Consider the following 27,945-nt stretch of genomic DNA (forward strand, 5'->3'; position numbering starts at 1 on the left):
CTGTGGAAGACAGAAAATTGTTCATAGGAATGGTTTCGAAGAAGTGTAATGAGAATGATATCAGGGTGATGTTTTCTCCGTTCGGCCAGATAGAAGAATGCAGAATCCTTCGGGGACCGGATGGGCTTAGCAGAGGTGAGTGTGCAGTCTGTAAAGTCTCTTTCCTTAAGTGCTAATTGGGAGCGATATGTCACAGCCAGGGTAGGCATAGCCGCTGTCTGCAGCTAGAGGTTACGCTGTAATGTGTCCCACGTGATGAAGGTATCCACATGACCTTTTCACAGTGACTGAAATTATCACCTTTTATTTCCAGTGTCAGAAAGGTCTCGGTGCCAACATATTAACTTGTGTTATCGCCCTGTTTGTCAGCTGGAAAGGTTCCTTTGCACCCTGAGAAAACACCCTCAGTTTTCTGCTCTCACAAAATCAAAGATCCTTCCCTGACCCCAATGTAGCATAAAAAAAAAAGGACTGTAAATGACTGCTTGAAGGCATACAGGGTCATGGGAACTGGCCCGCGTTGTAGCACTATCTCCTCCATTCCTGTGTTTTCTATAACTATATGCAAAACATAGGTCTGCTGTAACTCAGAAGCAAAGAGGTTAGCTTGAACTTGAGAGCTTTGCTTGGACAAAACTTTGTAAAAAGAGCTTTTAAAGCTTGTGCCTCTATGATAAATGACTGCTTGAAGGCATACAGGGTCATGGGAACTGGCCCGCGTTGTAGCACTATCTCCTCCATTCCTGTGTTTTCTATAACTATATGCAAAACATAGGTCTGCTGTAACTCAGAAGCAAAGAGGTTAGCTTGAACTTGAGAGCTTTGCTTGGACAAAACTTTGTAAAAAGAGCTTTTAAAGCTTGTGCCTCTATGACAACCCAAAAACCAGGGCAGAGGTATTAAGCAGCACCACCGAGAGCGGTCAAGCGGCTGACCTGAACTTTGGAAATGAAGTGCAGCACAGACTTCAACAGCCGGTGATCCCTTTTGAGTGCAAAAGTGCCTTTTGGGGAAAGGCCCTCTAAAAACATATTGAAAAGAAAAATAAATGTATATTGATGACCCAGGCTGCATATTAACTCCATGATATATGGACCTGAAATTATTCTCGGAGCATGAACCTTCTCAAAATGTCAGTGCCAGGTGGTGCTGAGTGGAAAAGAAAATAGTGATAGTCCCGTCTGTCAGTGGGGAAGGATGTGTGGTACTAGCCATGGCCATTTAAACGGCACAGGGAGTAAAGTAATTTTAAGTGTGGAGCTGTGAAAACATCACTTCTGTTTCTATAGAAAAAAAAAATACATAGAAAGCACAGTTTATGCATTTTATTACATTTTCAAAAGGCACAGAAAAAATAATAGTACCCATTTTGCATATAGATATAGGTATAGGTATAGATATTTCTCTTTACTTTTGGATCTACTTGTTTCCAGTAGGCTATAGGATCCGCAGTATTTTGTGCAACAATTTGTGCATGGGGTTTTTTCTTTTGCGTGCAGCTCAGCTTCTTTAAAATGCCTATAAATGTCAGCAGGGGAGGTCGTAGGTGTTCCTGTATTTCATGGCGCTGCTTGAAAGCACTTACTATACTACTTCTGAATAATAAGGACTTGTTGAAAAGACACTCTGACAATAAATAAGGAGCCCCAAGAAAATTACGCACTTACATTTATGCATGCTTAGTCTGCGATCCCAAAGCTTTTGGAGCTGGGATGCATCAGTCCATTCAGGCAAGGAGAGCCTCAGGATCATGGCTTTTGCCTTGGAGAAGACTAGGGGAAAGGTCTGAGGTTGGTTCCTGCAGCTCAGTAATGAATGTTAACTGATGGAGTCGAGTGCTGCCATTATCTTTCTAGACCAAACATTGAGGCAAAACAAATATTTCTGATTTTCACTGATTTCATTTTGTAAGTAGCACAGGGAAAGGGTAATGGAAGACACAAGTGGGAAAGGAGCTAAGTAACTGCTGAAATAACAAGATCTGGGCATCAGATGTTTTAAGCCCCAAAAAGATTTAATTGACTCCTCAGTGTCACCCAACAAAGAAATGGATCTTTCTATGGGATCCATAGAAATCCCACTGCGTACTTGCTTTTATTCAACAGACATTGGGCATAGTACGAGCATAGAAAAGCTACTTATGAAATCCAACAGGGTAAGTAAGGTTGGTGGGGTAGTTTTGTTCTGCCATAAATGGCAATCTCACGATAATCGGAAGCTGAGATTTTTAAGCCATGTCACCAACGTATCAGGCAGGGCAGTGTCGTCTGCCAGCCAGCAGAGCCACAGAGTTAATGTGCTGCTCTCTCCTGCTGGAGGCTGAAGATCTCAGTCCAGGTAGGTCACACACCAGCAGTCATGGCATCCTCTCTGCCACTCAGGTTTATTTCGGTCACAATCACGACTGATATTCTATCATGCCCTCATGCATCATGCCTTGTTAAACTTGAATTGCTTTCTACACATGCTTGAAAATGAGTTCAGCTGTGCCAACCAGGTTTTCAGGCAGACGATTATCAGCTTCACAAAACCACCACTCCATGAGAGAAGGCAAAGTGTTGGGAAAATGGTTGGTATTGCAGTTGAAATGAAAAGTGCTAAGGGAGATTTGCAGTGGAGGGAGCCTGGCTGAAAAAGCACAGGGTGAAAAGCTGCTTCACTAAAGCAAGAGGGAGAATTTATACAGTTAAATCTTTGTAATGAGTTCCAATACTTAACGAGTTTTAATTCATGTTACCATTTCCAAGATGTTAATTCCCTTTGCCACAAACAATATTTGTTTTCCCAGCACCAGTCCGGATGTGCTTCCCCGCCAGACACAGAGGGGTGAATGAAAAATAGTCACTGTCTTAGGAAAACACTGCCCTCACCATGCCAGAGCCTTTGGGAACTCACAGTGCTCACAGCAGTGAGATGGAAATATGGTCCAATAAACTCTGTTTGGCATCTCTTTTCAATTGCATAACAAGTGCACATAATGGTATCTCAGATGAAAAGAGCTTGAAAAGTATATTCATTGGTATTTATGCCAACTTTCGAGCTTTGTTAAAGAGTTCAGGCAAATAATCTTTATTACCAGCGGATAGTTGCAAGGAATAGCTCCAGGTTACACTGCTCAGTAGAACAGTTTTGGTTTGTCCCGCTTATTTTTTCTTAGTAAAGAGTAAAAAGCTTTCAGTTGACTTTTAGGCCATGTCTGCACTACAACAGCAACCTTACCGCTAGTACGGTGGCGGTCTGCTGTCAGCCATAGGCAGGATGTAGGGTTGTGGTGTGCTACATGGCTCCGGTAGCAAGGAGAAATCCCGTCCAGTGGCATTAAAGGAAAATGTAACGCTTTGTGATGAGTGTGGTATAAGTGCTAAGGTAAAGAGAGAGAAGGAGAGAGATTGAACTGGTTGTTTCTATTGTAGTTTCTAGCCAAGAGTTGACAGAACTTTAATAAAGTCGCACTCATAGCTGTCACTATGGATAATGGACCATCAGCGTTTCTACTCCGAATTCCGATTGTCAGCTGTTTGAAACTCATTTGTAAAACGAGACTAAAATAATGATACAAAGCTGTGGAGGTGGAGCAGTATATTTTAAAGAAACTGAGATTTTTTTCCTTGAGACATTTTTTCCCCCACTATTGTTCGCTCCTGCATCTAAGAAATAATTGTTGTTTGTATCTGTAACTTGTTGTATTTCGGTCAGCTACAAGAAATAGGCAGCAACCAAAAGGCATTGCCTTCCGAAGGCTCTAGGATAGTGCCTGTGAAATTAGTTGGCTGGCAGAGAGTAATTCCTAGCTGTGAAAAGTATTAAAAAATAAAAATACCCTGTTGGCTGTAGAGATAAAGAAACCAGGGACTCAACAGACATGGAGGCTGGCCTTCGCTTTAGCAGGGTTCATGGGAATATCTAAAGAAGCTTGCCACTGCCTGCACTATATTCATTATTCAAAGAGAAGGATTCAGCCTGCAGGGTTGTTTAATCCAGCACTTTTTCTGAAGAGCTAAGTATGCTTTACAAAAATTCATGATTGTGATATCATGTGCTAAGCTTCATTATCATGAAAAAGCAGAAGTGAACTGCCTCAGATGATTAAGATTTTAAATCACTTATTGTAAACGGCTTAAGGAAACTTTCAGACCTCCTGACTCCTAGCACTGTGTAATGTCTACATGACCACCAAAGCCAACACAGACAGCCACGCAATGGTAGCTGGAGTGTGCAAAAACAGCCAGAAATACCCAAGTTTGGTTTGTGGCTCTGCCACTGATGTGCTGTGTTGACCGTAGGTGAGTTGGTCTCTCATCATCTCTCCGTTATCCCATTCCTTAAAATAAGGATAGCGATGTTCCTCTACCTTTGTAAAATGCTTTTTTTAGATTAGTGGATCAATATCTCTGTATCGCTGTAGGAATTATTATCATCCATAATGATGATAAAAAAAATCCTCTTATCCTTATCACAGGAGCACCACAGAGCAAATTATTCTGCTGGAATTGCTAAGTGCAGATTTATATAACAGATACCAGAAAGAAGTCAACTGGGTTAATAGCATGCACTGAAAAAACCTACTAATACCATGTACAGACAGTTGGATATAGCATGAAAATTGTGGAAGAGCTCCAAATGCACATTCCTACATCTTCTAGGCTCCTAATTGTATGATTTTTTTAACAAAACATCGCCAGTCACATGGGACAAGTGAACATTTCTGCAGACATTGATTACAGGGACTTTTTTTTACTTTCTTTGCATTAAGAGCAGGTTAGAAGTGGCATGGAGAGTTATACCATGGTCAGGCAATTTGATTTCCTGAAAATCCATTCATAGCTTTCGGATTCAGGGGTTTTCTTGATGATTTAGTAAAAGAAAATTAGTATCTGCATCATAATTAATTGCAGTGAAGGGTAGGTGAGGACATTTTATACCTGTTTGTTTTTCCTTATGGATATTTACTGCTCCTTCATGAGCTAAAGTAACGTGAAGTGCCAGCCATGGGAACAGCCTGGATTAGGGGCCACCTTCTGACTTGTGTATCAGTGATGGGAAGCAAGCATGGTGGAAGTGCTGTATTTTTAGTTGCTCTTCAGAAGCATCTCCATGCCTTATTTCTTTTGCTGTACTATGGTAACATTTTAATTTTTTCCCATCATTATGGCACATTTAATTTTCTTTTTTCCCCTGATGAAACTCTTTCAAAGCTGGGAAGGAATGAACCCGTCCAAGTGACCAGTGTCTCTGCTGGCCTTTAGCCAGTAACTGTATCTCAGATCTCCATTACTGCATCTTCACAGCAATCCCTTCCCCGAGGGAAGTCTGACATGAAATAATTTACAAGAGATTTTATTCCAAGAGGGTCGTCAAGGCACTGTTAGAGAATATGGTCTTTGGTACCCGTTTGATTCTGATTTTGTGTAAATTCCAGTTACTGAAGTCTGTACTTTGCAGGGTGGTTAATTGACCGTCCAATTAGAAATGCTTCGAGGGAACCATGAACTTCAGGAAATTTAAAATCTAGAATTTGTCATCTGGTTGATAGTCAAGAGAAGTTAGTAAAGCCAAAGAGATGAGGCATGTTTACAGGATGTGCCTGTTGTTTACCTTTATGTGCCTGATAGGCATAAACTGAAGAGCTTCACCGTAACTTTTTCAAACCACTTTATTTTGGGCTGAGTTGTTGCACTTGGTCTCAGACCTGTCGTTGTGTGTCTTACGCAATACCTAATGACCAAATGTCTGTACAATAAACAATTCGATGTCTTAATTTGTAGCTGAAATGTATTTTAACCACTATGATTTTTGTGTGATGTCTTCATTAGAAGGCTATTTCCCAGGCTGGTCCTTCCTTCAGACCGTGCTATATTAGCACAGTGTAGAAAAGGGAAAGTCTACTTTGCAATCTCAGCCAGAAATATTTTAACGCAACTAGAGCTTATTTTTATCACGCTTCAATTTCCATAGCTTTTTAGTCGAGCCTTATCTTTTCTTTAAATAGAGGCTTTCATCTCAGAGAATCCCAAATACTTCTTGCAGGAGTATTTTGGCAGCTTTTCACTATTGTTTCTTCACAGAAAGTGAAGAAAACCCTTGTTTACAGTGAACTGGGAAGCTGGAGTGCAACCATTACACCACCAGCTGCGCAGCCACCTTACGTACCACTGCGATTGCTCGGATGACTTTGAAAATCTCTTGAGCCTTCTTCTGTGTCAGAGGGGTCACTATATATTTTTTAAAAAAAATATATTATATCTGCCTTTCTTTCATCTCCGGAACTTTAAAGCCATGGTTTTTAAACTTCCATTTTTAACTCTAGGCCTGATTCAAAAACATCTAGGGGTTTTGCGTCTCCCTTTGGCTTCATTGAGGGTGGGGGGGCTTTAAAGCCTCTGATAGACCACAGTAGTTTTATGTGGGAGGTTTCTTGTGTAGGTGTGAAATAAGACCCCTTACCTTGAGGCCTCCATACTTAAAAACGTTCTACTTCACTTGCAGCTCGCAAGTGCTGATGTTATGTTAGACTGTGTGTGAACTGCTGACTGAACGTTTCAAAACAGTCCATGAAAGCCTGAGATGAGAAGAATCGAGTGAAGCGGGAGCTGAAATGGGGCAGTGCTGAGCTTTTTTAAATATTTCAAATAATTCAATCCGCTCGAGCAGCGAGCCCTAGGTTTGGGACGGCACGGTTCGAGGAGGAAGCTTTTCTAATTTTGCAGCCTCTTCAAAATTCTTTTTCAGTTTGGGGTGGGAGGAGGGTAAGGACCAACCCTGTGAGTGTAGATGTTCTCTCAGCGAAGATGGCAAATGCGATAATGTGCTCCAGAATCTCCTCTGTGACAGGGCTGGGTGCCTCCCTCTGATTCTGCCTGCAGGAGGAAATTACTTTGAGAAGCCTTTCCCCAGTCAATCATTTATCTGGTGCAGGGTGGGGTGAGAAGGCAGCCTTGGAGAAGCAACTAAAACTCTTAGACCTCCTTTCTCCCTCCCCTTTTGTTTCTGTTAGTGATCCCTGACATTTTGAAACCGGAGGTGATAAATAATTGCAAGGTGACTTGCAGGTTGGCCGTATTTACAAAAGGATATTTTTGTGTGTGTGTGTTTAGGTAGCTGGTGGTACAAAGTTAAGTAATTTCAAGGCATTAGCTGTAGAAATATCCCCATCTCCACGTTTTCTCTCCCAGAGAGCTCCATAGCTCCAGTAAGAAGGGAGTAATTGAGTATCAGGACTCAATATGGTAGAACAGAAATAACTTGCTTGTAGCTGTTGGTCCGGAAGACCTCGGCCCATGGCACTACAATCAATGCAGTGTTTCATAGGATGGGTAAGAGACCACAGAAATCTTTCTTGATTCCTTGCACCACGAGGCATGAAATCTGATTAGTCTTGTCCTCTTAAAATTGTGATTTACACTCCTAAAGCTGGCAGTATGTTCCCAAAAGATCCATGAGATATAGAGAGTGGGAGTATGCTGAAAAGGGTTTTCCCAACCCCTCAGAAACTGCTGTGGCAAGAGTACAGAGTGGTTCAGGCAGAGCTCATCTGGCTTAAACAAGTGAAATCCAGTGTCCTTAGGCAACAACTTCTGATTAAATTCTAGGTGCCCAATGAAACCATCCTCCTAAAGCGCATATGTACCTCATGTAGGAAAATAAAGTTTCTTTTAAATTGGTAGCTCGCTCTGTGGCACTTTACAGAGATCTGCTACGAAGGTCTTCTCATTCCATGACAAAGGCAATGGGATCCACGCAAATGGATTGGGGCTGAGGAACGAGGAGGGAGGTTTTGCGGTAGCGTTGGGCACTAAAAGTTGAGCTTTGTGGTTAAAAAGAGAAAAAGCTTAAGGGAGGGAAGAGAGAGTCTGCTTTATTTCTCTGCTGATTCACATTTCTTTTGAGACCTGCTAATTGCAACATCTCTCAGTAAGTTACTTACAGCAGTACTGCTGGGTAGAAATTGTGATAAATGCATAAACTGTGTCTTATTGATTTTTGTTGACATTTTACATGCTTCTTATGCATTCTAAACCTCCATTCAGTAATTGTCACTATGGTACACACTCCTGGATAATGAGAGCGAAAGAAGTGAATGAAGCAGTTTCTTGACCATTATAAACAATATTATTCAAGGCTCTGTATGGGGTTTCTTGCCTGCCCTCCAGTATAGCTCTATTTGTGCTCATCCCCCATTGAATTTGCAAGACAATAAATGAAAACCCTTGGTGTTATTTCCTCTGTTAACGATAATAACAGAAATGTTTTCAAGAGAGATTACTTTGAGACGAATGGTAAATTTGGGCCTCTATAATTTTAGTGCACAGCAGCAATATGGAATCTAGCGGAGGTACTGCAGTTTATTTACCCTTCTACTGTACATTTTGTCTAGATTGCTGTACAGAAAGCTGTTTTGTTACATCATTTTCTTTGACAGAAATTTGTTGCTGAATAAGAATAATATAGCAACACGTAGTGTGGCTAAACAGCAGTGAGACATCGTCAGCTGCTGTGTTACCTGAGAAATATGTGGAGTCACGACACTGCCATGAAGTCTGCTTAAAAGAATTCTGACTTCTGATTTTATCATGCTCACTTATCAGTCAGAGGTACATAAGCCAGCTTAGGTTCTCTTGTATCAAGGGCCTTTACATTAAAGAGAAAAAAAAAATACCGCATGATGCAAAAATGCATTGACTTTATTTTCATGACTAGATGTAGTGCTTTTGGGTAATGGTCAGGCATTGCTTTCTCTTACTGTTGTTTGATTAAAATGTGAATACAGTCTTGACTTGATAATCTTACCAGGTACACACGGAGCAAAAAAGAAAAGGTATTTTATGCCTCAAATTGATTTGCATAAACCAAACAATCTGTTGCTTGTTGGATTGCAGAATGGTTTATTTTGCCCATTGGCCACAGGGGCAACAATATTGTATTTTTGATGCCAGAATGTAGCTTTCATGCATTAGCTCTAAAATGACAATATGCTTTAGCCTCTCAGTGCTTAGATTTGCTTCATTTGGAAATCTTTTAAGTAGTAATAATAATAATGTTTTGAGGAAATTGAGTGGAACACCAAATTATTCTCTGAAACCTAAGTTCAAACTGTGCAAGGCTAAGGGAGCTGAAAATCAATGCACTTTTAAAGTCATTAGAGATCACAAGTGAAATAAGTCTGTGTTGCTTTAGCTAAGCTTTTAGTGTGCCATGGTATTATTACAAAATCAGCCTGAATCTGCATTAATTTCACAGTCTTTTTCTTTAAGATGCCCAAGGGTGCATGAAGAATAAAATGTAAATCTCAGAAGGCAATGTTTTTGTTAGTCAGAAGAGCAGCGAGTCACGCACTAAAAAAGTTGACCTGAACCATGCCCAGTGTAGGTATGTCTGACAATAGTAAAAGGGTGGAAAAATAGCCTAGGCATTAGCCTACTGGCTTTTCATTATGATTTAAAAGGCTGAGGAAGGAGAAAAGTGATTTTTTAGTTATTCATGCACATAGCTTCAGAATTGTTCAAGTTGGTGGTAGCTTTCATAGATCAAAGAATTATACTTGTACCTAGGACTCGGATAAACAAAAATCATAAAGATTTTTATTTTTAATATGTTATTTCCTTAAATGTTGAGATTCCACCTACATTACTGAATTTGTCTGAGTCTTTTCACACTTAGTCACAGGCTATACAGTGGAGTTTTTCTCATCCTTATCTGTATGGTTGTTCTTGGTGCATCACGGAAATATGTGACATTATGGACTCCTTTATTAAATTCCCAGTTCAGCTGCCAGTGATGCCAGTCACTTATTCACTATCCACAATTTACCTGCACAAAAACCATAGCAAGCAATTGTTAATGCATGGCCTGAATAGACTAAACTACGCAATCCAAACTCTACATAAAAGCCCTACTTATTTCAAACCCTGTGGCTAAAAAAAAAAAAAAAAAAAACCAAACAAAAAAACCAAACCAAATTAAAGGGAAAAAACCTTTCTCCTCACCCATCCCCACCTAATTTTTTTTCTTTCATCTATGGTCAGATTAGCAAGTCAGCACTGTCAATAAATAAACTAGAGAAGTTGTTTATTTTTATGTACTACTGAGAACAGTGTCGTCTTGTGGCCGTTCTCGTAGACTGTGTTGGTTTAACAAGCGTCCAACCCTTTTGTCTTGTTGTTTTTTGTCTTTCCTGCTCCCTGTCCCCTTGTTCCCACAGGCTGTGCGTTTGTCACATTTTCTACAAGGGCAATGGCACAGAATGCAATCAAAGCCATGCACCAGTCTCAGACCATGGAGGTACAGTACTGTATCATTTGCCCTTTCTTTGTTTTTCTTTGTGCAAATGATTGCGAATGGTAAAGCCATGCTCTCCTGGACCAGATCAGACACATGACAATCACAGATTTAAACTTTTTACCGACTTACTCTACCTCTCTTTGTGAAGCTTATTTTTCTTAATGACCTGAAAGCACACAATAAGGTTGCTGTGTGGTATCCAAACGCAGCTCTTGATCCTGTTTTCAGTGGCATTCCGCAGAAGATAAAAATGCTGTGAATACTGCTCCTCAGTCATATTCAGAGTATATCTGATGAGTAAATTACCTTTAATTTTAACACACGCACCCCCAAAGAAAAATCTTAGTTTCTTTTAAATAGATTTTTAAGTCTTGTGGTTTGCGCTGCTCTGAGAAAAAGCTGAAGAGATTTAACCTGGCCACGCTGAGTTACCAGTGCATGTGTTTTTCTGCAGATAGAATCTCTTTTTAAGTTGATATAAATTCTCCTTCTTCACGTAGCCAATAAAAATGCTAATGATGACAGAGCATATCGACATGTGGCACTTCCTGCAGAGCACCGTCGTGGCTAGCCCCTCACAAGCAACGCTCTTTATTTCCTTCCAAACTGCCTCCACGGCCTTGTATTTTATCATGATGAGCAACACAAAACTTTAAACCTGTTCACTTAATGTGAATATAGCTGCCGGCTAACGATCCGTTCATTGGAGTGGTTATCGAATGCCACGGCTTGTCTGGCAATCTCAAAACTTTTTTCAGTCTGTGATTTTTGTCATGGTCTTTCAGAATTTTGCACAAAAAACCGCACAAGTATGAAGTCTTTACTTACTCTGGATCTTCTAGCTTATCATTGGAGAGTGCATGTTATACTGTATTATGTATACTGTATCTTTGTGTAGTGATGATTTTTCTCAGAGGTGGCATTGATGTTATGTGCACTTGTTTCTTTTTTTATTTATTTTTCCACCAGGACCTTTCGATTTTTTTTTCCTCAGTGATTTTTCTTTGCAATGCTCTAGTCTCCCAAAGCATGCTGGGTGCTAAACAATCATTATTGCGTCATGTCGTTGAGCTGCTTTGTGTAACGAGCCAAGGGGGGAGACCAGGGGTGGGAGGGTGGAGAGAGGAGAAGAAGGAGGAGAAGATAAAAATCAAGCCAGTGCATGAAAATGTCACTAACTGTTTCCTGTATACTACAAGTAATGATCTCGGCATTGCAAAGCTATTGTCTTTCCAAACATCACGTTTGAATTTGGTTGAGCTTCTTTTATAATCCATGTGTTTTCTTTTCAGTGCAATGCATTTTTAGACCCTGAGTATACAGTTTTAGATGAGAATCTGCCAATGAGATGAGAGTGATTGAAATTATCTTTACTAGAAAGCTGCTGTTATACAATCTATGCAGTCTGACAGTATATTGTGAAAAAAACTGCCACTTTGAGTCTCTGAAATAATAACTCATAATTTGTCTGCCATGCACTGTTCCATTAATTCAGATCTATATGTTTTTCTGGGTTTGATTCCAAGTAAACAAGAAATGTTTATTGGTAATACTGTGTTTTACCTATATTTTTCCATGTGTTTTAATGTATTTTTCTGTCTAGCAAAATGAATTTTACACAGATCTACTTCAGAAGATGGTAAAATTAGAGAGATAATACCTCCCAGACAAATTCTCCCATTCTTCTGTTGTGTGCAGGACTCCAAAAAATGCTGCATTTTGATGTGATACTCCTGTTGACATTAGCTCTATAGAATAGTTACTCTTGGATCAAAATACTTCTCAACACCTTTAGAGACGTCTTCAATGAGGTCCCCAAACTGGCAAGGCAATTCCAAATATTTTGCACTTTGAACATCGGGGTCTTTGTGCCAATTGAGCATAGGCTGAGAGTCCCTTCTTGGAGAGAAGCAGTACACCCTCCAGCTCCTTGGGTGAGGGACTCAACAAAGTCTGTATCTACTGTCTTGACAACACAAAGAAAAATACGAAGGCAGCAACAGCTTTGGGAAGAAAATGGCACTAAATGGGGTGGAGATACCAAGCCATTGAATGAGGAAGGGAGCTGCACCCTCTATATGTGCTGGGAGCTTCCTCTCAAGATAGATAATGGAAGAGCATTATCTATTATACCATTCTTTAAGCAAATCATTCTTTAAGCAAAAAAAGTTTGCTCGCTTTTGCCAATAGTCTTCCAGTAAAAAGTTAACTTGGGTTAACTGGTGTTAAATCTCGACTCTCAGCCTGGAAGAGTGGTCCTTGGACACTTTTGTTTCATGCTTTTTTGCAAACAAAAGTGAGCTGGGGGGACAATATGTAGTACACAATTACGTTTCAACCCAATTACTGCAGAATTTTTTTTCTGATTTCATTATTTTCAGTTCTTTGGCACACATCATTGACCAAGATGAATTTTGAAAGTGGGCTAAGAAAGAACAATGGGGATGTTAATGTCCAGATGAACACGTCTCATAGAACAATGAATTCTCTTACTACTCTTTCCACCTGACTTTCTGACCTGGTTAAATCTACTGACTTTAAAAACGTAATTGCTGCTCTAAGTTTTTGCTCTTCTGTCTCATTTCTGTGGAGTTTTTTTGTTTGTTTGTTTAAGGCATTCAAATGCAGCACCAGTAGAAGACACTAATTTGTTATCACGGAGTAAATTTGATGCAACAATAACAACCCTTATATGTAGCCACTTGCTACATATAATTTCAATCTTCAGAATGTTTGCTTTCTTGAAAATGATGAAGTGACGAAATATAGAGCAGACAGTGAAAAAATGAATTATAGATTCATAAATTGCAGAGATACTGTTTTTATACAATTTACTGACATTTAAGCATTCATAAATTTGATGTCAGCTGTTAGTGTTGAGTGCTGAGCTGCTGAACTGAGAACTGAAATAGCCATATAATATTTTTTCCTTTGAAATGCATTTCTATTTCTTTGGAAATAGACTTGATTCTCCTGTACATCTAGGTAGAAGGCAGTTAAGTTCTGGTTTTTCTTAGGCCAGTGCTATCAAGCCTCATATTAAATAATAACAGCTTGCTTTTTTTACTAGTGAAACCAGAAAACTCTCTGACACCCTCCACCCCCCGGCTCCTTTTTCTTTCTTTTTTTTTAAAAAGGGTCTTGTTTTTAATATTAGTATAAAAATGGCTAGAGAGAGGTAATTGTGTAACAAGCTGACTCCTTCATAATCTTTATTTGATTGCTGGGGTGGTACGTATCTCCTTGCTTCCTCACTGAAACACTGAAAGACATTTTTACAATGAAACACACAGGAAAGGAGTTGGAGGTGGAATAATAAATCACAAGTGATGATTTTCTAAGATAAGTCTAAAGGAACAGTATTGATGGGAGATCTTCATACAAGAGTTATTATTATTGTGGTTTATTTCATAATTTCGTCTGTTGATTGTGAATATTCTTATCATTTCTCCTGGTGTGAGGTTCTTCAGAGAAAAGCTACACGGCTGCTTTTTGTAAATAACAGAGGACAGGAACTTCTCTGAAAATGTTCAGAGTCTTCTAAGAGCAGCCATGGGAAGAGTTAGGTGAAGTATAACCCCGCTTCCCATCCCACACTATACACTTTGGCTAAAGTGCTGCTGTGTTTTTTGGACTTGAGTCACCTTTCACTCCTACCATTATGTTCAGAGTGAAGTTAGACAAGAAATTAGTATAACAAAGCATGGCGGGTGGAGGGAAGTTATTCATTGGATCCTATGAAGTTGGAAAACAGTATGAAATGGATTGACAGTTTCTATGACTCACAAAATGCTTGAATTAATTTGAAGAACTGAATCATTGCAGTATATAGTTTGCTCCCTTGATTTGAAAAAATGAAGACTTGAAAGGTTAAAATATGAAAATGTATTTTTGTATCTTAGCGGGGGAAAAAAATAGAGCGAGAGCAAGAGAGACATCTTTCATATTCACGTCTCGTTCTCTCAGTGACTTGCCCAGGAATACCCAACCTGAAGTCCGAGGGAAATATCCAGCTTACCTCAAAAGTCCGTCTGGTCCATGACCACCTACTTCTTCTCAAGGGTCCCTCAGACATGGGTGAGGAGTAGCCTGCAGACCAGATCTCTAGTTCTTTCTAACAGCCTCCCTATTTCCTAAGGTGTCTTACAGCCCTCTCATATCATGTAACAAGAGGCTCATAGAAGCAATAGAAGAAATGGTGGCAATCAGGAATGGGCTGCTATCACCAGAACTAGTCACTTTTGGTCTGCATCCTGCCCTTTGTTCACATCTCGAGGGTGCTTGATACAAAGTGTGCCTGGGAGCAGACTGCAGGTGGGTGAATTGTCCTAGCAGCATCACCCTTTACACTTACTATGGGGTCCTTGGTATGAAAAGGACCGGTGACCCGCTGATGATGGGCGCTGCAGTAAATCGGTTGCTCAGAGTCTATTTATGTAGGGCACACACGCCAGCCGCACCAAGCGTGACCATGCAGCCAGCCTGGTCCCTGGCAGCAGGGAGGTTGGACACCTCTTCCTTTGGCGATGCCTTGAAAACAGACTGCAGACAAAGCATCACATCCATCTCATCAGCTGTGAAGCTTAATTAAAGAGGACTGGTACACTTTGCTGTCTCTGGCAGTAATTTTGATAGCTGGAAGGAAAAGAGAGCCTGAGGAAAGGTGCTTTATAAAAAGAACTGGGGAATAATTTCTCCATAGCCTCTTTTCCTAAGAAGCTGAAAATCTTAGTCCTTGCAGTCCTACGTATGCCAATCACAAAGAGGGGGTGAGCGATCAGGTCATGCCGTTGCCGGTGGCCCTGTGGGACATGGCTGAGCTCACGATGCGAGGGTGACTCGGTGTGATTTAACGCTTCTGTCTTTCCCGATCTGTCTAACCACAGGGCTGCTCTTCGCCAATCGTGGTGAAGTTTGCCGATACCCAAAAGGACAAGGAGCAGCGGCGTTTGCAGCAGCAGTTGGCACAGCAGATGCAACAGCTCAATACTGCCACTTGGGGAAACCTCACAGGTCTTGGAGGACTCACACCACAATACCTAGCTGTAAGTTCATTTCAGAGGCAGTGGCTATATTATACTGTATTTCTTTTAGAACCATGGTAAATCAGCTATAGTAAACTCCCTGCAATGAATTACTAAGTCGTCCAGGATACGTAGCATGTCTTCTTCTATATAAAAATCTCTGTACGTTTATCGCATGGTCTAAAAATAAATAAGAAGGAATAGAATTTGAATAAACATTTCAAGATGTGTCAGTGCTGTCCAAGGCAAGCATTTAAAGTTTACTTGTGCTGCAAAATAAAATTTGGTTCCATTAGTTTTATTGTTCTTTTGAATATTAGAGTCTGGTTTTTATAGCTGGACTAAAATTTAAGCTCTTCCTTAGGGGGGGACAGATAGGCGGCTGAACACTGTAGGGGCCGTATCTATATGGTGCAGCCTCTCAACTAGAATGTTGTGGTTCAATCCTCTAATCTTCCACATTTTCATTTGGAAATGGCTTTCATTTTAATGCGTGGTCCTGTTAATGCTAAATATGCGTGGTTCATATTACCTTGTACAGAAAGTGAAGATGGCAGGGGAAAGCCATTTGTTTCTCATAAATTTAAAATGGCATTTTCCTTGGTCCTTGGTCCATTTGTAAGATGAGAAACAAACTGCTGCCTCTGTTGGAGAAATCTGAAATGCACAGCCATGTGTCTTCAGTCCTGGATGGCCAAGAGAGGCTCCCCTGCAGCACAGCCGAGAGGGAGCCTCTGCCTTTTGTGGCTCTGGAGTTCAGAGGTCTGGTTGAGCAGCTTTTGGATAACTTGGGGAGTTCCTGGTGGTTCTGAGCTAGACAAATAGATGCATCCATATATATGTACTGTGTATGCATAAATACAGAATTTGTATGCATACAATGCTTTGGTATAGTGATATTATTATAAACAGCAATTTACCTCGCAATTAAAAATATATATTAGTACTGAGGTAGGTAGGCTGAATTGTTATATACAAATACCAGTCTAATGAGTATCTGTGTGCTTGATTCATAAAGATAATAAAGAAAAAACTGAATTCAAGGGGGTAGGGGGAGAATGGACCATGATTGACAGAGATGAGTTATGGTAACTACTAGACTACAGAGGGTTGTAATTAGTCACGCTATGTTGGTTTAAATAGATTTAACACCTGGTTGTTAAAAAGAATAAATTGATTAATTGTTTTAAAGCAGCAATGTTATTGAGTTTCCCTTGTGTCTCTGTGTTTCTTAATAGAGATTAGACATTAATATGGATTTACAGCATTGACTCTAGGGATGTTCATTCCGACAACAGACAGAAGCAAGAGACTATATAAATGTAAAGGAAAGCATAAATACTCCAAATGTGAAATGATAGCTCATTTTAGTTTTATCTTCATTTGTTACATTAATGTCAGATAGATTGCCGTGTTGTGTTGTTAATTTGCAGCTTCTGCAACAAGCAACTTCCTCCAGTAACTTGGGTGCCTTCAGCGGCATTCAGCAAATGGCCGGTAAGTTAAAAACCATTTCATTTTGCTCCAGCTATGTTTTGTATTCTTAAGCTATTGAATTCTGTACCCCTAATAATCACATTCTCGGGCGTGGGGGGGTTGTTGTGTATTAAATGTGGCAGATGTATTGGCAGGGGACAGCTCACGGTTCAACATCAATAGAAACACTTTCTCCCCTCTTTCAGAAACTGAAATTAAACCCAGTGCTCCCAGGTTGTGCAAACAGTTTGTCTTGCATTAGTCACCTGCCATTTGTCCAAAGTAACCAATTGTAAATTGCAGGAGAGCTCTTAGTCCCCGCAGCCGTATCCCACTCTGTGAAAAGTGTCAGTAAAGCAACAGCAGGATTACATTCTCATTTCCAGTGAGATTTCTGTGTCCTGAAAAATCAAATTAATGGCAGCCCTCAAACATTTTAATAATGGGTGGTGAGTAAAAATGTTCTGACCTTTTTAATGAAACCCAAGATTACAGGCCTACCTTCAGTATGAATGTTCAGGCTCCTTTTATAATCATAGAAAATTAACTGGGTGCCTTTTTGACTTTGGAACCCTAGTTGACAAAATTACACAACAGAAGCTTTTATGTAAAAGCATAATCTTTAGTCTGGGGGAAAAAAGAAAGAAAGAAAAGGCAAAAAAAAATCAAAGTGTGAGCGGATTTGAAAGCCAGCTAGTTGGAGGGTTTCTTAGTAATGAGCTGTGTGCCAGTAGTAACTGATGTGTAGTGATTAGCAAAAGGTCACTCCCACTGTGTGACCTACCATGCTGATACCCTAACTTAACATGATGCTAGAGAAGGCAGCGTGTGCAGTAAATCAGAGCACAGATGCACATTATGCCTGCCGCGAGAAACTGTTAAAAAGCTTTTTTTCTTGTTAGAGGGAAAAAAAAAAGGAAGCACAAAACCCCTAAATTGCTACATTAGTTTATTTTAATCATGAACCCACTGAATCAATGAAATACAACATTGTGCTTGCTTCATCATCACAAAACAAGGGCTAAAATATTCAGAAGTCTTTATGAACACCATTTTCTCACTTTTCTTTTAATCCTCGTCTTCTGCTTCTTCTGCTTCTGCTTTGAATGAATCCTGAAATACTTTAACAAGTATAGATATACCGCACTGTATAGCTATACCCCACAGGTATTCTTTGCTCAATCGTTGTATTATGCCATTATTGCAGTGACATCAGAGACTAATGTGAACCTGCTGTCTGACAATACAAATTGGACTACAGATGACAATATCTCTGAATTATTCTCTCTTCCTCAGACCTGCTGGCAGTGCTTGCTGGTTCTATTATGTTACACTTGCAATCTAGCATTTTTTCATCAAAAAAATGTATCTTAATATGATAAACAAACCTGAACGGTTCAGTAACATTTTTATACTTGGCAGTTTTGGAAGTGGCTTTGAGCTCAGAGATTGTGTTTAATGTTTTCATATTTGGTTAGGTCTACAAAATGAAAGAATTGAGACATTGAAGAAAAATAATGTGATATCCATTGCATTATGTGCACCTTAGAAGTTTTCTGTTGCCTGTTTCTCACTGTTAGTATAGATTCAGCTTTGTCTCCAAGAACTGTGTTGAAACTAAGAATTTTAGTCAAGTAATTTCAGGATGGGCTCTCAATCCGGGGTGTGATTTATTCTCTGAAAATCATATGGTCTTCAGTCTAGTAGAAAATCATCTTAAGAAACTGTAGTGGCACATCATTGTTACTTGAGGGATATGCCTTCTCGACTAAAGATTAGATTGCTAATGCTCTCATCTATGGGATAATTTAATGACTTGACTGCCTCTACTAGAAAATATGTATTTTTTATCTTATATTCATGTTTGCAAAACAGCTTGAAGTTTATTCCTTTCTTTCCCCAAAACATGTAAGTCTTAACCTTGATGTTCAAGGTCAAATTAGTGATAATAATTTCTCTCCAAGCTGCAGCTCTACATGAAAGTGCCAAAAACTAAGCACTATTTCATCATTAGGACTGAGAGTTCATGTCCTCTCCTCAGAAATCATGTGGTACGATGTTATGCTTGCATCTAGTATTAAAGTTTCGTTTATTATGTTTTGTGAAAGGAATAGAAAATACTCCTGTGTCTGCAGCAAGATCTTGCCTTACCTGCTGAAGCCATCCTTGAACATTTGTAAAGGCCCAGAGTTTTTTAACTTAAGCTATATATGTTCATTTTACAAAAATGAATCTAATATGTATTTCCATATTGCATATAGCTTGCCTATTAATAAAATATTTCAAGGTGAGGAATAAAATCTAGACACAATTGAGTAAGGTGCTAAAGAAGATCCGTCATTGCAGTTTGCAACTTCTTTGAACTTTGAGTTTGAGGGGTCCAACTTTTATCTTTGAAGTCAATGGGTGTGCTTACCACTGAATTCAGACACTAAAAGTTTGATCGAAAGCCACATAAGCCATTGAAATTTCACTCTTCCTTACGTGTCAGGCTCTAGCACCTCTTTTGTGCTTAAGTCTCGATGAAGTCACGGTTTGCTAAATTAGGACTGCTAATACAGCCTCCCCCTTGTCCAAAATTAAGGACCTTTGGGTCTGCAAGTATTTATTTGTACTGCTAAAGCCCATGTTGTCTTTGTACTGAACAGAAAAGACACAGCACACACCCTGCCGCACATGTGAAGAAATATTTGCCACGCAGTCCTCAGCGATATTATTTCTTAAATCAAAGCAATTTTCTTTCCTAGCAGAGCAAAGACATTGATCTTCAGTGTGAAGTTTTAAATTCCCTTTCCCTAATATCATGCCTCAGTCTGCTGAAAATAGTTTTTACGTGGCAAAAGCAGGGATTCTTTGGTTTTGTTGAAAGGAGTGGATTTTTCAGGCATTTCTTGTTGAAGAGAATTGGAGTGTGTTTGTTTGGGAGCTGGGGATCCGATCCAGAGAAAAATGGGGATATTTTCTCAAGAACTCACTATCATACACACAGAGCACCAGCTCTAAAATTGAATGCTGTTCTTGCTATAGCAGCCCACTGGACCTACTGTATGTTTGGTATTGCCTTTGCCCTATGTTCATAAATCATTTGTGAAGTCCAAGCAAATTATGAAACTGATTTAACTAAAATTTGTGAGATATTAAAATTTGAGAGACAAAAAGCAGTAGTTTGCCATTTAGCTTTCCAAGCTTTAAAGTTCCACACTTGATTCCCCAGTTTAGGTTTTCTCATTTTTGTTGAAAAATGAGATTTTCATGAAATTTTTTATTTCTGGAGCCAAGCTGAAGAAAACAGTGTAATATGTCGAGACTGGTACTAAAGTTGGGAGAGTTGGTAATGCTGCCTTTGGTATTAGAGTTATCCCCTGGTCTTGATTACAGGAGCTAACCCTACCATGCCAAACTCTGCTTCACTGTCCTGTGTAAAACATGCAAGCGTATACCATCATCAAGTGAATATTTTATAGTGAGCAGTTCTTAACTTTTCCTCCCCTCCTCCAATATCTGCTAATGCTAATTTAAAGGCAGTATTTTCTCTCACATGCCTTTCAAGCCCCAGTGTCTAGCCTGTGCTTTGTCTTTGGGGAAGGCTAATAATGTAGATGAATTACATTATGTGATTTGATTGTCTTACTTTAAAAAGACAATGCAAGCTACATTAAGCACTAGCAACCTTTCAAGCAAAAAAGATTCCTCCCTCAAATATATACAAATTGCGTGGAAGGCTTAGTTCAAAGGAGATTGATGTTGCTTGAATGTTTGCATTGAATTTGGCTGGCGCTGGATCAGACCCTAAAAGCTGCAGTTATTTAAGCCAACCTGCCTGTTTAAGAAGAACCTGCAAAGTACTATACAGACGGTATAAACAGGGATGTTTTATATTACACAGGGCAATTGTAGAAAATGGAAATGTTCAAAAATACACATTCTGTGAAGATTTTCTATTGTCCATTAATGTAAAATGTTTTGGCAGGAATAAATATTTACTCATATAGAAATATTTCTATACATGTATATTTCTATATTCAGGACACGTAAACGTATACATTACTTATAAAAGCCACAAAGGGACTCTCTTAATTTCATTGAACAGACAATGTATTTTGCTTTCTGAAGCCATGCAGGAGAAGAAACCATGCTTTTGGCTTTTCTTGCTTTGGCTTTCAGATCCCTAAACCCTCTACAGCTGGGACTTTTTATATTTTTCCAATGTATGGGTTGTTTTCCAGTCCTTTCCAAACTCTCTCACAGTTTGGTTGCATTTTAGGTTGAACTTCTGGCCCTTTCTGAGCCCTGTTCAATCCATTTCACCCTTCTTCTGTTACCCAAGCCAGATTTCCTCCTGTTGCAGAGTCTGTAGGAGCAGATGGGTGAGAGAAACTCTGCGAGGTTCTGCTTTCTGAATATTTTCGTCTAATTGTTGGATTGGCTCAGTGGATCTGGAGGGACCGGTTGGAAGCCAGGACCATCTGCACAAAAGCTCTATACTTTTGCATTGGCCCAAGGATCCTTTATATCCTCTGACTCTCTGGTGGCTTCATTCCAGCTAAGCCATACTGAAGGAGGACTTCTCCTGCTATGACCTCTTTAGGGATATCATATTAAAAGTAAAGGTCACTGAGAAACTGTTTCCAGCTCAAGGGAGATAGCTGTTTCTTAAAGATAACTACCAGTTTTGAAGATGTTGACCTCGGGGACTGAAACATTGAGCTTTTGTAACAGTAATTCCATTGAAAGTCCTACTTAATTTAACCCATACAATTAGCCTTTTTTTTTTTATATTAGCTAATAAATTAAACAACTCCATTTAGCGTTTTTTGGAGGGGCAGAGTTTGAAGCAAGTGAGGCTCTTCTCAATCCGCACATCGCTCCTGCTCACAGGAGAAGGAGAGGCACCTTGAGAGGAAAACCAATGCTCGGCAGTTTACAAGACGTGCTTATTCAGGTGGTAAAAGTGCATGGTGTGGAAGTTCGGCCAAGTCTGCGCACAAGATCTGTAGCTCTGGCTGGGCTTTCCATAAACGGCGAAAGGAGGGAGAGGGGCCTTTTATTGCCTCAGCCCCTCTGTGGGTGGAATTCATCCCACTGAACCTCAGCAGTTTGGAAATTAGGCGTCCCGTCTCCCTGCGATGTCAATGAAGTCACTCCCAGGACGGAATTCATCCTACCAAGGGCTGGGGTTAATCTATCTATTTTAGGATCGGATGAATCATCCGCTCACTCTCTCTCCTTTGACTATAGCAAGAGCCTGGGCGAGTAACTTTTAGATCAGATGATTCTTGCCCACTAGGACTGGGGAAGTTTCAATTGAGAAAAGCAGATTTCTTGCCAGGAATGTGTTTAGAGCATGCGTAACTTGAAAATGTGCTGAAATCCTACGTGAGTCAACTAGTAACTCTAACTTTCAGTTGGATTTAAGCATATACTCTTAAAAAACAGGGCAGAATCAAGTGTGGACTTAAAAGTTGTTTTAAGGGCTTTGCTAAATCAAACACTAAATGGTCAGGGTACCTTAAGCACTGTTCAGATAAGCAGCTTTTCTAAAGGTAGGCTCAGTGTATATACGGTTTGATGGAGGTAGCGCTCAGGTCTCCTGTCTATTTTAATTCTTAGAATATTGCTGGAATAAAATCACCCTCTTTCACACTGGCCATGAAGCCTTTACCCCCATTTTTAACATCAGCATCTGGAATGGCTGATGTCAGTGTTAGCAAATAGTTGCTTTTTGGCCCGGAGATGATAAATTTTACCTTAATCCACAATTTTTAAGGTGCAGTCAGGATTTAATTCAGAAGGAATAAATCCTAATAATTGGGAAGGATAAAATTTCCAAAGCAAAGGAAGTCAAGTTAGTGGGAACTACTTATGAGCTATCCAGATTTGGCTCTGATAACCACCACTGACTTTGAAATTCTCCATGCATATATTGTCACTAAAACATAGCCAGCGCCTTCTTTTATTAGGAATTTGTTCAGCAAGCGGATCTCAACTATTTCCTAATATGAATTTACTATGGTTTTGGAAACCCAAGAGCTGATGAGGCCTAAGAAGTCTTCAAGAACGGCTTGTGACTCTGTTACCTCCTCTACAAATACCCAGTAATTCCAAATTTAGAGTTATCACAGGAGAAAAGCTGTGGCGACTGAAATGAGGCAAATTGCTCCATTGTATGAAAGTTTGCGTCGGAGGCAGCACAAGAAGTTGTAAAATGTAAATCTCATGCTCTCAAATTTCCCCGTGTTTTCACAGAACTGCATCTGTGACTGTGCAGCACTACAAAAATTTCCTGCGAATGTGCTAATAGGCCTTATGAGAATGTTCTATCACCATCCATCTGTCACTTTTTAACAGGCCTGATTGGCAAGCACTTGTAACAACTGACATCTGTTCTCGCTTATTGATATGTAGATTTATGGTAATTGCTGTGAACAATAAGACTCAAAATTACCTAAGGTGAACATTAAATTAAATTTTCATGCCCTTATCCTTATAAATAATTTTTTTTAAATCTTAAGTTTCAAGCAAGGCATACTGTGCATCTGTTTTGTACATAATTTAATTGTTTTCTTAATCTGCCAAATAACAAAATGAAAGTTGAATTTCCTTGCAATCTTGAATATTTGCCAAGCTGATAGCACAGTGGTAAATACATGTTATTAAAAATGGAATCAAACTGTATTGTGATTCTGTTTTTTTTAATAATTTCCCTTTAATTCCTAACATCATCTCCATCATGAAGATCAAGAGTTATTCCTTACCCAGAAGTTTTTTTTTTCCCTTACAGGGCGATTTTCATTTTGCATGTGCAGCTCTGCCTATGAGGCTGTTCTTCAGCGTTAAGCAATTTGCATTTCTTCAGAGAGAGGTGCATTTGCTGAGTGAGCAGCACTTTCAAATAAAAACAATCTACTCATTTGCGGTCCAGCTCTGTTGCGGGATTTGGGACTGTTTTGAAAAAGCTTTAGGATGTGAAATGAGTGAAGACAGTGCGTGAAAGGGGAGAGAATGAGAGCAGATTTGTCCCCCAGAACTATACCTTGGATGAAGTTCAACTGAACCAAAAATCCCCATTTGAAAGCAAAGTACTTTTTGGGTCTGGGACTTGAGAGCATTTGGTTTCCCTCCTCCAAGTTTGTCCTAGCAAGTGGGATGTTGACGCACTTGACAAGTTGACGGGAGAAACCAATAAAGAGGGAGCAGAGATGGTAAAATGCCTGGGGAATGTGAAACAGTGATGACAGGACTTTTTTTTAATACGTTTGAGCAGACAGAGGATCCTAAAGAGGATTCATTACGCGATAAACCTGTTGACACAATCAGCTCCAGAGCATGCTGGATGACGGTGTGTGCCATGAGTCCCTGCTGACAGTCACATTCGGGTGCTCAGTTCAGCGGGGCTCTTTGCTGTCCTCTTACGCGTGTGTGACAACAGCAAGCAGTCTTTTTTCCTCAAGGCACCAAAGCTGACACCCTATAACATCTGCAGAGCTGGTTTGCGGCCAGTGTCTTTTAGTCACCTCTACAGTAAAACAGACTGGGTGGGGAGACGACTTCGTCACTGCCTAGCTCTTGTTTCTTAATCTTTTTTTGGCGTTGAAACTCTGTCGTCAAGTTGATGGGTTCCTCTTGTGCTTCCACAGGAAATGTCCCACTAGGAAAAAAAAATGTTTTTGTGGGATGAGGCAATGCTGGTGTTTGTTTTGCATCCACACAGGCGCGACGGTGGTTCACGAGCCCAGAGAGAGCAATTGTTTGTTCCGCTGCCTGTTGACCTTGCCTTGCCTGCTGTACTTTTCCTTGAGTGCTCTACAGTGCTGCCTTCCAGCTTCACAGCCCTCTGTGCTCATAGCCTTCTGCAGCCCTGCATGCGCGGACAAAGCCGTGCATATAAAATGCAATAGAAAAAGCAGTATTAAATTGCTTCAAAATCCATTTGCTTCTAAACTGAGGTTTGGAGAAAAGCCCATGCATTCTCCAGAAGCGTGTGGGATTTCATCTAGGTGAAGCTATTTTGCAGTCTCTCCTCTGGTACCGTTCTGTATTTGTTCAATATGACTTAGTCCTGCCATGTGTGCTGTTTAAAAGTCAGAAGTGGAAACCTCCCCACAGAAGAAATATAAGCTGATTATGACTGATCCTTCTAATGAATAACTAACCAGTGGGTGATAGAAAACCATGCTGCCATGGTGGAGAGCAACCCACTGCTTTACCAAATCTCCATTACGGAATGGCATGAAATGTGGCCTCAGTGAAGACCAGCAGTGTTTGCTGGACATTCTTTGCTGAATTACTTATACTTCTTATGAAAGAGGAAGGTAAATTATATTTGAGGACCAAATATCAATCCAGGATGCAAATGGATTCCACATCTCATTTTGAGAACCACTGTCGGCTTTGTTTGCGAAGAGCTCGACCCCAGCTTAAGTCTTCTCCATCCCTAAACTCCGGTTTGAAACAATCTGCAGAATCATGAAAAAAAAAAAAAAAAATTTTCCACCCGAAGCAAGCAAGTAGGTCAACTGAGCAATTTAAAAAAATAAATTAAAATTATGCTAGCAAAATATCCTATCTGAATTTCTATCTGAATTGTACTTTTTGACTGAGAAGTTCTCAAGTTAAACCAGAGATAAGATTTGAAAACTGTTAGGAATTTCCTTGCCATCTCTGGTTTCAGAAATTTATTTGTTAACATGGTGCTGCTTCCAAAACTTAGTTTTAGACTGATAGTAAAAATAAAAGGTTTTTAAAATATTCAGTCAGCTCCTCCTGCTTTAGAAGATGACTTTGTTCAAGGTTTGTGATGTTTTAAGCAGTTTTATTCTATTCATTTGGGTATCCAATATCTAATTATTTAGTATTTATAAAACGTCCGTGTAATTGAGGCCCAGTTTTGCCATTTCAGAGTTTCTTTGTATTTTAAGCACTTAAACTTTGTGAGAGCTGGTTTAGAAGACTGACCAAATTGCAACAATGACCCGTGATCACTTTACTTAGTAGTTACACCTAATTTCTAGGTTAATAATGACTTGTGACTAGGGTAGCTTTATTGCGCCTTGCAAAATAGTTTGGGTTGGCAGGGTTTGAGAAAAGCCTTGTTTTTTAAGATGGTCATTAGCCTCCAAAAGAAACCTGAAAGAGCTTTTTTGGTCACGTAATTCCTCCAAGTGTGTTGTGGAGATTCCAGACTGCAAAGTGGTGGTTCTTGGATCAACTAAAACCTTACTCCTAACACAGTCATTGTGTCACATTTTCAACAGCACCAACATCTGAGCTGACATTGGGCATTTGACTGAGGCACAGAAGTTAGAACCTCAGCAATGCTACGTACTCACATGAGACCTGACCTGCCTATTGGCAAGTGCTGATTTAAATTTGGGGATTTATTCACAAATAGGTGCTTATAACAAGGTTTACCTCAGAGTTCCTAATGCTGGGACAGTGAGAATACCTCTTTATGGGGCTCAAAAGGTATTTGAAAGTAATATCACTCGCTATTATTGCAGGAGTTTTCAATTCCTAGAAAATACCTCTCCTTCATTGCATTTTTTTTTCCTCAAGCATTCTTACAAAGTATTATGTTTAACCTCTTTTTTTTTCATCTTCTCCAAGTTGTTATTAAGTTCCCCTGGTTTGAGAATCAAAGTATGCAGGCAGAAGTAGTATCTCTTGTTAGACAAACTAACGTTCAGAAAGAATTGGACAAGTTTCCAGGCACTCAAGCTCTTCTTTGGGTGTTCCCCAAAACTCACACAGCCTTCCCAGCTCTATCACTTGGTCTAAAAAAGGCATTGCTCTTCCTACCACCTAATATTTTGTGTGTACTTATATTATCAGGACTGCAAGAACATTATGAAACTGTTTTAGTATTTTATGTGGGGGTTTTGTGCACTTTGTCAATTCTATTGAGGGCTCAAGCAGCATGCACAGATCTCCCTCATGTGTCCAAAACAAAAAGGATGAACTCTCACTGCCATCCAAACAATCTCTCTCACGTCTGTATGTAGACACCCAGGCTCATCATCGCCCCTGTGGACAGTTGTATCTTATTCAGAGGATCCCGAGAAGGATCCAGTCTGGTTAACGCTAGCACCTAACTTGTATCTGCATTTTAGTCTCTTACTGAAGCAGTTCACCTTAGAGTAAGTGCTTAAGTACTTTGTGTAGTCCAAGGTAAAAGGTAGGTACTTTTGAAGGCCTCTGGAGAAGCAGACTCCTGTCCCTCTGATTTAAGTCAAATGAATACCATTTGCTGTTCCTTAATCATCTTTTTTTTCCATTTCACATAAATTGTGTTTATTGTTTGTCCTTTTTTACTTGCCATGTAAATTAAAGCCTTTGCTATTTAAATGCATGCATTTCTTGAAGGTCCTCATTGAAATGCAGGTATCTCTCTCCCACATCTTCTAAAACTGAAGTGACAGATGACTGAGTAGACTCGATATCATAGTCCAGAGCTTACGGCCTGAAAGTCCCTACCTCAGTGATGGCTCTGTGATCAGACTGATACTAATTTGATGTTCTTCGTTCATATGTGTTTTTAGAAATGAACCATCAAAAGGAAAATAAACACAATTATTGGCTACTGTACAGTCTATGTAGCCTTAGTAGATACATTCAGAGGAGACATGGGAAACAAATTGTATTCATCCCAATTATATGACCCTGTCCTGAATGTGTTTTAAACGTTAGTTAGCTTCTTTACACCTCCTGTTGTGTCAGGAAACAGTATTGTGCCTGGGCTTCACACAGAGTTTAAACGACTTTTAATTCTACACTTCCCTCATAGAAGAGGCACAAACCAGGTTTAATTCTCCCTAAGTACAGGCTGGTGCCTTTGCTGTATTCTCTCAACTCCAAGGTAGAGAGATGCTATTCAGGGACTGTAAGAGGTGGTTCCCAGATTACAGATGTCTTGGGAATGAAAAGAAGAATTGAATCTCTTGGCAAGGTACATCCAAACCTTCATGTCCATGGAAAATAGCTTTTTTTTTTTGTAATTACGTGTTTTAATTAACCCTATTGCTTCTCCACGCAGGCATGAACGCTTTACAATTACAGAATTTGGCAACTTTAGCAGCCGCAGCAGCCGCCGCCCAAACCTCAGCTACCACCACCAATGCAAATCCTCTCTCCACAACGACTGGTGCTCTGGGAGCCCTCACAAGTCCCG

The 27,945-nt window shown here is 39.9% G+C and overlaps 1 protein-coding gene across 1 annotated transcript; it reads left to right on the forward strand.

Annotated features, from left to right (window-relative positions):
- LOC104079670 (CUGBP Elav-like family member 2) lies at positions 1-27,945 on the forward strand (the record flags this gene model as incomplete). The annotated part of the gene is made up of 5 exons (XM_009581777.1): positions 1-135; positions 10,199-10,278; positions 15,165-15,323; positions 16,736-16,799; positions 27,811-27,945. Coding segments are annotated over 5 exons (573 nt in total), but the record flags the coding sequence as incomplete, so codon positions are not given.

This window comes from Fulmarus glacialis, unplaced genomic scaffold, assembly GCF_000690835.1.
Source record: "Fulmarus glacialis isolate BGI_N327 unplaced genomic scaffold, ASM69083v1 scaffold43337, whole genome shotgun sequence".
Taxonomy (NCBI): Eukaryota; Metazoa; Chordata; class Aves; order Procellariiformes; family Procellariidae; genus Fulmarus; species Fulmarus glacialis.